Source organism: Chelonia mydas, chromosome 1 (genome assembly GCF_015237465.2).
Source record: "Chelonia mydas isolate rCheMyd1 chromosome 1, rCheMyd1.pri.v2, whole genome shotgun sequence".
Classification (NCBI taxonomy): domain Eukaryota; kingdom Metazoa; phylum Chordata; order Testudines; family Cheloniidae; genus Chelonia; species Chelonia mydas.
In genome coordinates this window covers 7607592-7617247 of record NC_057849.1, presented here as the reverse complement: position 1 = coordinate 7617247, position 9656 = coordinate 7607592, and the positions used below count along the sequence as shown (strand labels likewise).

At 49.2% G+C, this 9656-nt stretch overlaps 2 protein-coding genes across 2 annotated transcripts; one reads left to right on the top strand and one right to left on the bottom strand.

Annotated features, from left to right (window-relative positions):
- Nucleotides 1-648: 648 nt before the first annotated feature.
- LOC102942863 (olfactory receptor 52K2-like) lies at nucleotides 649-1623 on the bottom strand. The gene has a single exon (XM_027830343.2). It carries the CDS (start codon nucleotides 1621-1623, stop codon nucleotides 649-651), a length of 975 nt encoding a protein of 324 aa, XP_027686144.2.
- Nucleotides 1624-7470: 5847 nt separating this feature from the next.
- LOC119565317 (olfactory receptor 52K1-like) lies at nucleotides 7471-9108 on the top strand. The gene is made up of 2 exons (XM_037889821.1): nucleotides 7471-7547; nucleotides 8520-9108. Exons 1-2 carry the CDS (start codon nucleotides 7471-7473, stop codon nucleotides 9106-9108), a joined length of 666 nt encoding a protein of 221 aa, XP_037745749.1.
- Nucleotides 9109-9656: the final 548 nt, after the last annotated feature.

The window sequence follows — 9656 nt, the reverse complement described above, 5'->3', positions numbered from 1 at the left end:
AGCCGGCTGAAGTTTCAAAAGAACATTTTCAAAAGACCCTCATGTAACTTTCCAAAAACGGTGTTGACATTAAAAAAAACCCATCAACATTTAAACAAATGGCACTGACGTAACTTCCAAAAATGTCATTGACATTTTAAAATAACACCTCGGAATAGGAAACCCTGTGAGAAAAAGGTCCAATCAAACATTAAAAAACCTTAGCAAAAAAGTGGACTGAGTTTTCAGATAGCTCTGCTGAGATGCCAGATGGGGATAGTAATAGCTCAGAACCCCTCAGGATTAGTCCCATTGGCTTCAATGGGGGTTGGGCTGCTCAGCGCCTCTTGGCAGCTGGCCCTGTACTGTCAGCAGGTGGGATACCGGTAGGCAAGCCATTCATTGGGTTTTAAGCCAGACAGACCTGGTTCTGTATGCTTCGTCCCCTGTCCGGTGCTGCTGTCAAACCAGCCATGGTTATCTCTGGTATCATGCATGGAGGATGCTGTTTCTCGGAGTGTGTTGCTCCACCCCTGCCGGTGTGAGCTCACATGCATTGTGCGCCATGACCTCACACGCACTGTGCATGCGATGTCATGCTGCTGGGAGCGGAGACACTCAGGCAAAGGCGGGGACAACGGAGGGGAGGTCCAGTATTCTGGGGCTGCGTCAGTGGGCACCCTGCATACTGGCTTCTGCTAAGATCTTTCTTTGGCCAAAGAGCTTAAAGACCCGTTTCCGGATCTGCTTGGACTTCATGCCGTAGATGACTGGGTTTAGCATGGGGGGAACAACGAGGTACAAGTCAGCCACCAAGACCTGGGTGTGAGGAGCAAGGCTGAGGTCCAAAATATGCAGGTACATAGAAAGGAGCCCTCCCAAGTAGAAGAGCAGGATGACACAGACATGGGAGCCGCAGGTGCTGAAGGCCTTGAGACGCACTTCCTGAGTCGAGAGCCGTAGGACGGAGCGGAGGATTATGCCGTAAGAGCAGGTGATGAAGATGAAGTCTATCCCCACTAGGGCTGTGGCCACAATGATGCTGTATGAGTCGCAGACTGCCGTGTGTGTGTGGGCCAGCTCCATCACAGCCATGTGCTCGCAATAGGAATGAGGGATGACATTCGTTTTACAGTAGGGCAGACTGGTTAGAAGGCAGGTTAAGGGTGTCACAACCCCCACTCCTCTAGCAAGGGACAGCAGCCCAATCTGGGCAATCTTTGAGCTGGTTAAGATAGTCTTGTATCTCAAGGGGTTGCAGATAGCCACGTATCGGTCTAAAGACATGGCCAAGAGCACCCCCGACTCCACTATAGTGAAGGTGTGGATGAAGAACATCTGGAGGAAGCAGGCCCCGAAGCTGATCTCTCTGGAATCCAGCCAGAAGATGCTCAGCATTTTGGGGACAGTGGCAGTTGAGAGGACCAAATCAATGACTGCCAGCATGGAGAGGAAATAGTACATGGGCTCATGGAGGATCTCCTCCTGCTTTACAACGAAGAGGACAGTACCATTTCCTAGCAGAGCAATCAGATACATGAGGCAGAAGGGGATGGAGATCCAGACATGCTCAGATTCCAGGCTGGGGATGCCGGTCAGCAGGAACGTAGAGGGGTTAGGGCAGGTCCGATTGAAGGTTGACATGACCTACAGCAGTCGTGGATCAATCGATTTGCAGAAGGTCTTTCCCTGCAATACAATAATTGAAGGGCTGGGATTTTTTCGGGATGCTGAACATTTTTCAAACCCAGCACGAGCTCATTTGGTTTATTCAGGCCAAAGCGTTCAAAGCTCGGTGCCTTAAATTACGCTCCTAAATTGGCAGCATGGTCTGGAGGGGCAGTGGGGTCTAGTGGGGAGGGCACTGGACAGCAAGTCAGGAGACTTGAGTGCTGTCCTGGGCTCTGCCACTGAGCTGCTGGGTCACCTTGGGCCAGTCACTTGCCCGCTCTGTGCCTCAGTTTCCCCTTCCTTTGTCTGTCTTGTCTTTTTCCTTTGTAAGCTCTTCCGGGAAAGGGCTCTCTAGCATGCCCATGTGTGTGTACAGCTCCTAGCACGGTGAGGCCCTGATCTCAGCTGGGGCCCACAGTTGCTATTGTACTGACAGATGGGGAGAGGAGAGCACAGAGATTTCCATGCCCTGCCCTCTTTCCGCAGCCACCTTCCATGAACCAAGTGCAATCGGGAGACCCATGAGCCTCTACGAGGATCCCACCGCATACTCAGCGATAAGAAGAGGAAGATGAGGACTGAAGACATAAGATAATGTTTTGGGGACAGCAGACAGCCCTGGCTACTCCCTGATCAGCTATGCCCCTGTACAGCTATTGCAGTGTGTTGTGCCAGGGGTGAATCTGGCCTGATATGTCCATGGCAAAATGAACCAGAGAGAACTGCAGCTGTTTGATCATTGAAAATTACAGCTGGTGCATCCAGAGCTGTGAGTTAAGAACGTAATCAAGGATGTAAACAATTAAAAGTTTGACAACATCTATCTATCTATCTATCTATCTATCTATCTTTCTATCTATCTATCTATCTATTTAAGAGCGGCCATACTGGGGCAGACCAAAGGTCCATCTAGCCCAGAATCCTGTCTTCCGACAGTGGCCAACGCCAGATGCCCCAGAGGGAATGAACAGAACAGGGAATCATGAAGTAATCCATCCCCTGTCGACCATTCCCAGCTTCTGGCAAACAGAGGCTAGGGACACCATCCCTGCCCATCCTGGCTAATAGACATTGATGGACCTGTCCTCCATGAATTGATCTAGGTCTTTTTTGAGCCCTGTTATAGTCTTGGCCTTCACAACATCCTCTGGCAAAGAGTTCCACAGGTTAACTGTGTGTTGCGTGAAAAAATACTTCCTTTTGTTTCTTTAAACCTGCTGCCTATTCATTTCATTTGGTGACCCCTAGTTCTTGTGTTATGAGAAGGAGTAAATTTATTTACTTTCTCCACATCACTCATGATTTTATAGACTTCAACCATATCCACCCTTAGTCATCTCTTTTCCAAGCTCAAAAGTCCCAATCTTATTAATCTCTCCTCACATGGGAGTCGTTCCATGCCCCTGTGCATTTTTGTTGCCCTTTTCTGAACCTTTTCCAATTCCAATATATCTTTTTTGAGATGGGGCAACCACATCTGCATGCAGTATTCAAGGTGCGGGTGTACCATGGATTTATCGAGAGGCAATATGATATTTTCTGTCTTATTATCTATCCCTTTCCTCGGGTTCCCAATCTATTTCAACGTCACGATTGTGAAAAAGTTGTCCAGGTATTTTTCTCTCTGAGAGTTGATTGTAGAAAGAATGGAGCCCGTAGGGTAATAAACTAGGTGAGCTTTGAGTTCTTTGAGCTGGATCCGTAGCTGATTTACGCAAGCACAGCTCCCCCCGCCTACAACGGGATGGTGCTTGTGCGGATGCCAGAGGAAGCTGGCTGGGAAGACCATGCCCGTCCATCACCCTGTAAGCCTGTGTCTGCAAAACCACTTAATTTCTCTGCCTCTCTGTTACTGGCATTAAGTTACCCCTGTGCAGCGCTGACAGCCCCACTGGTTTCTGGCATTGTACCACATCTGGCCGCGTATAATAAAGCACCTTCAGATGCATGTTCCACACGAGATGCTGAGTAACCGGGGTGCTGTGCTAGAACCAGCTTCTCCTTGTCTCCCCTACTTCACTCTCTCCTTATGAATGCTCATCCCCCGCCCGCATGGGACTCCAGTCACAGCCCCTTCCCCGCACCCGCTGTATTAGACCCTCCCAATCGGGAGAAGCAGTTCCTGCCCTTGGAAAGCAGGAAGTTCAGAAATAGCCCGTCCCTTTGGCCTGCTTGGGTTCACTCCCCACGCAGACTGTCCCCTTGGCCTGTGCAGAAAATTACTTCCCTACCTCTGCAGGGAGTCTTATCTCTGCTGTCCTGTCGGTCACATGTCTGCCCTTGTCATGTGCCCTGCAAGTATGGCTCCTGGCTGGAAAGGACCAGGGTCTTTCCGGCCTGCCCTGGGGGCATGAACGCACGTCTGCCCAAGGCCAGAGCTTTGCTCTAGGTTCCCAAACATTTACACGGAGTCTGAGACAGAGCCGTTGTTGGGTGCGCTCCTCCACTCCCATCCAGGATTGCAGGGACCACTTCCCCTGTCCCTGGCAAGCACATAATAGCCCTGTGTCTAGTTGCCAGCCATTGCTTACATGGAACTGTAATAAGAAAATATTTATATATTATTGGCTGCTGATAGCCGGAACAAAGAGAAGAGCCCGTAGCAGCGTGTGACCAGTCAGTGCCGCATGGACACAGCTTAGGAACGAGGCCTTTTGATAAACGTAGGCAGTTTATGCAGCCTTGTCATAGCTGTGTTGGTCCCAGGCTATTAGAGAGGCCAGGTGAGTGCGGGAATATCTTCACTGGACCAACTTCTGTCGGTGAGAGAGAGACACAGAGCTCTGTGTGGCCCAGAACCTGGTCTCTCTCTCACCGCCAGAAGTTGGTCCAATAAAAGATATTCCCTCCCCGACCTTGTCCCTCTGCACACACTTTTGACAGGTTTGATTGTGGGTTCCAATAGCCCCCCACAGCCAACTCTTTGGACCCTTTTGTAGCTAACTGCATCTCATTAACTTTGTGTGCAAAATCATTGCAATTTTTTTTTAAATGCAAAACAGGTTGGAGATTTTAAAAAGTCCCCGAAATGGGAGCCCACGTGGTAATGAATGAATTGCAGTAAAGTCCTGTGCAGATGGGGCTGCAGCATTTGATTACCAGTCATTTGCCTGAGGAAAGCTTCCCTGTTTTGGTAAAAACCAGAGCAGGAGCTGAGGGGCGTTAACTTTGAATTTTTAACCCTTCCCTCTCTAGTTCTTGTCTGCCCCCTCTGTGCCGCCGATGTGGTCCCTTAGTGATGGGCTGGAACGTGTCTCCTCCCTGGATGTGCTCAGGGCAGGCAGACGCATGGTCTTAGCCATGGCAGAAACATGCCCCAGCACAGCAAGTGTGTTCTCTCGGGAGGTCCCTGGCCCCTTTAGCAGCAGCGTTCTGGCTGCCTGTCCCTGCTGCTGTCAGCAGTACTGCGCCCGAGAGCCGGAGTTTGAAGGGAGCTTGGCCCCACTTTGTCAGGGCTCTGCACCCACGAGTAGCCTGCGTTTCCCATGAAGCCCCCGGCATGTGAAGCAGCATGTACCCGGCCCATTGAGCCTCACAGCTTGGGCATTCTGCCTGGATGGACATAGTCCCTCTGGCGACAGGCGTGAGTAGTGCTAATCTGCTTCCAGAGATGGGGAAAGTGAGACAAAGAGGCCGTGGCTCTGATCCTGCTTCCACTGAAGGCAGTGGAAAAACTCCCACTGGCTTCCAAGATGCAGTATCGGGCTGTTACTCACGAGCAAGAAACCTGAAAGCTAGCGAGAATCCCGGTTAAAATTCCTACCTCCCGGTGCTATGCTCCATGCACTGCCCTGGAATCCAGCAGGGCGATGAGAAATGCTGGGCTAATTGATGGTATTTCTGGTTTGGGAAACGCCAGAATTGTCACACAACACCCGCCAGAGCCCTTCATGTTGTGGGGATCTTCCTACATTTTACACCAGTGAGAGCCGATAATTACCTTAATGCCGCTCAATATTACAGCAGGAAGGCTGTGCTGCTGGTTGGAAAGAAATCAGGGAGACCATGGCTGCTCTGCTGAAATGTATTTAAAAACAGACCTTGCAGAGAAGTGAATTTATACAAATAAGTCGAAGTCACCAAAGAGACGCAGACTGGACTGTTGTGATGACAAAAGTAGTGCAAGTACACGGGGCGAAAAGGGGACAACAAGGTGTTGCCACCCGTGTGTGTGTCTAAGGCTGTAGAAAAGAGTGTTTGATGTTGTGTGAATTGAGGAATGATTTGCAATCAAATCATGAAAGACTAATTTCAGGTTTCAGAGTAGCCGCCGTGTTCGTCTGTATTCGCAATGCATCCGATGAAGTGAGCTGTAGCTCAGGAAAGCTTTTGCTCAAATAAATTTGTTAGTCTCTAAGGTTCCACAAGTCCTCCTTTTCTTTTTACTAAAGCCTAAGAAATTCATACAAAGGGGGCAGAATTCAGGTTGTGTTATCGTTGGCGTTTCTTGAATTTTCAGGACTTCCCCTTCTCACAAGGCCTTTTTTCCATGTTATTAAAGAGCTCATTCATAAAGAGCCAAATTCTGCTCCGTTACACTGCTGGAAATCCAGAGTAGCTCTGCTTTAATCAGTGGGATTATTTTACATTTACACCAGCGTGACTGACAAAAGGATTTGCCCCAATTTTTTCCAGTGTATTTAAAAATTATGCATTAACAGGGCCCCTGATTAAATCCATACTGCCCCAACTTACCTGGATCCGTCTGTATCTTCTTCACCTACAGTGAATGCTACAGTCACACCCAAGCTGCGTGATTCTCCAGTCTGCCGGGACAACCCGCATGGGAGTATTTATACCTGTTAAAGAAATCCTCTTTCCTCCCCCAGCTGGGAATTCAGAGCCTTTCTTCATTACAGAGAAAACTCTGAGATCAGGCACAGGGAATAGCCACAAAGAGTAGCAGTAAATTAACCCATTCCTATTTTACAGGCCCTTGGCTTAATAGCTACATCTCCATTCAATAGTATGGGATTGATCTCCAAGAGGGGAAGTGCAAATGTGTGTGTGTGTATGTCTTTCTGTGTGTGTGCGTGTGTGTGTGTGCCTAGTTTAAGTGTGCAAATACCCCAAAAGGCCTGTCTGCGTGAGGGGATCTGTACAATTAGGGGGTGAATGTGGAAAAGTGTCTATGACGTTTGAAGACTTGTCCCTGCTTGTTCAGGGCTCTGTTTAGGTTTGAATATGAGGTTAAGAGGGGGTTACCCAAAGCAGAACCCAAAGCAGTTTAGCTGAACTGCTTCACTCCAGGCGGTGTCAGGAATAAATCAGTGGGAACACAGCGGTTCTGGCTGATGAAAGATCCATACAAGTCAGCGTGCTTTTATTTACAACTACAAGGTATTGAAGCTCACACAGACTCTAGCGATAGGGTTAGAACATCCCATACATGGTGTTCTATTTTATTAATGAATGAGTTAATAGGTAGCAGGTTTAAAACAAACACAAGCAAGTATTTTTTCACACAACGCCCTGTCAACCCCTGGAACTCTTTCTCAGAGGGTGTTGTGAAGGCAAATACTATAACACGGTTCAAAAGGGAGCTAGATAGATTAATGGAAGACAGGTCCATCAATGACTATTAGCCAGGATGGGCAGGAATGGTGTCCCTAGCCTCTGTTTGCCAGAAGGTGGGATTGGGTGACAGGGCATGGATCACTTTACGATAACCTGTCTGTTCATTCCCTTTGGGCACCTGCCATTGGCGACTGTCAGAGGACAGGATCCGGGGCTTGATGGACCTTTGTTATGACCCAGTATGGCCGTTCTTTTGTTCTTACGTTCTTATGTTCTAATTCATGGTGGCTGAATGCACACCATATGGTTGCAAGTAGCTTGATCAACATCTGGGGTTACTACATCCATCCAATCCAGGGCAACAAGGGGGCAGAGTTCGGGTGAATGGATAAATAGCACCTTAAATAGCACCTTTCCTCTAAGGATCTCAAAGCACTTTATAAAGTTCAGTGAGAACACCTGTGTAATGTAAGTCAGTATTATCACTATTTTACAGGCGGGGAAACGGAGAAACAGAAAGGGTCAATGAATTTCCTGAGTGGACGTATAGTCTGGTCTCAATAGCTGGGATTAGAATCTGGCCCAGAAAGTCTTTGAGATTGCTGGAAAGGGAGTCTACAGCTCCGAACTCCCCTTGGTCTTCTTTAGCGACAAGAACGTCCTTCCCAGTTCCCCAAAAGGCATACAGGAATGGAGTGAGAGGTTGCTTTTATTCTGGAAACTTGGGCCAAAGAAGAGTGCACTGATTTTCCCCTACTCAAATTGCTTACAAGTGGGCACGGGAGGCAGGACACTTATAAATGCATATACACATCCGCAGAGAACACTGTCCCACACTCAGTCCAAAAAGGTCCCACAAATTGGTGGTCCCCCCCGGTGGCCTAAGATCAGGAGATCCATTCAGAGACAGGTTCCCCAAAGCTCAGAATAGCTTGTTCTGTGCGCTATGAGGAGATCCTGGACAAAGGTGGTTTGGCTACAGCTGTTGGGTCCTTTCCATATTCGGAATCAAACGTGAGTCAGATATTCAGATGAAGTGTCATGCAGGAACGGGGAAGGGACCTGCGTGCTGTTAAGCACTGCCCTTTCCGTCTGGCTGTGAGGCTGCCCCAGCATGCAGGACACAAAGGCCTTACAGGTCCTACAGAAAAACAAAGAGAAGTGGGAACTTCTTCTGGGTTCTTTCATTTGTGCCACTAACTGCGGGGGAGAAGGAAAGACTTCTTCTGTGGGCAAGTCATTCCAAAACTGTCCTCTGCACGGTCTCTTGAACCTTCCTCTGCAGCCTTGGGTACTGGCCAGCGATGAAGGCAACATTCTGGACTTGATGGATCTTGTCTGGGGACTTCTAGGTTCCTGCCTGGCAAGGCACGTAAACCGTTATGTTCTAGCAGCAGGAAAAGGGCATTTCTAGTCGGGCCCACCTCTAAACCAGGGAAAAGGAGACAATTCTGCTTTGTTCTGCTAACGGTCCCTCTGCCCTTCTTCCTCAGGAGGTTGCCCTACTGCGGGTCCCACGTCATCTCCCATTGCTACTGCGAACACATGGCCATGGTGAAGCTGGCCTGTGCCGACACCAGGGTCAATAATGTCTATGGGATCATCGTAACTGTCTTCATCGTGGGGCTGGATCTGATGTTCATCTCCCTATTGTATGTCAACATCCTAAGGGCTGTCTTAAGCCTGGCATCCAAGGAAGAGCAGCTCAAGGGTTTCGGCACCTGTGGCTCCCACCTTTGCGCCATCTTAGTATTCTACATCCCTGTGGTCCTCTCCTCAACAATACACAGGTTCGGGCACCACGTCGCCCCACACGTGCACATCCTGCTGGCCAATTTCCTCCTCCTCTTTCCTCCCATGATGAACCCCATCGTGTACGGTGTGAAAACCAAACAGATTCGTGACCGGGTGCTTCTCCTGTTCCGAGGGAAAAGCTTCTAGGCTGAGCAGGAGGGGGCTGCTGAGCAATCAGGAAGCAGAGGATGCAGGAGAGGTTTTCTGAGTAACTTAGACAGAATGGTTTTGGGGGCTTTGTGTACGCTGGGATGGGAACCCCACCTCTGATTCACAGGGAGCTGTACACCGTCTCCTGCACGAGCTTAGCGCTGCTGACCGGAAGGTGATCTTGGCCATGACCTTGTCCTCACTCGGCACCGTGTGTGGAGCGTGAAAAGGAGTGTGAAGGCTCCTTGCACCTTCTCTTTCTTTGCTGGAATCTGGCCTTTATTAGTGACACACCCAGCCACAGCCAAGGACGTCCATGCTGCAGGAAGAAATGCTGTATCTGCCCCTGAAGTTCAGTCAGCTCTGAGATGGAGCAACACACCCGGGGCCATTTTGGCCCCAGAAGAAGTGCTGAGTGCTGGGCTTTTCTGTCTCAAATGTGCACCATGGAAGGTGCTGGGTACCAACTTTTCTAGGTGAAATCTGGCCTTAGTTGTGGTGTCTGAACATTTGAGAGTCTGTCCCCAGTTGTTTAACCCTACCCC

Excerpts from the sequence above, each read along its gene's own strand:
- LOC119565317 (XM_037889821.1), top strand. The coding sequence starts at position 7,471 with ATGGTTGCAAGTAGCTTGATCAACATCTGGGGTTACTACATCCATCCA. Across the intron at positions 7,548-8,519 it reads AACAAGGGGGCAGAGTTCGG|GTTCCTGCCTGGCAAGGCAC; the intron begins GTGAATGGATAA and ends GGGGACTTCTAG.
- LOC102942863 (XM_027830343.2), bottom strand. The coding sequence starts at position 1,623 with ATGTCAACCTTCAATCGGACCTGCCCTAACCCCTCTACGTTCCTGCTG.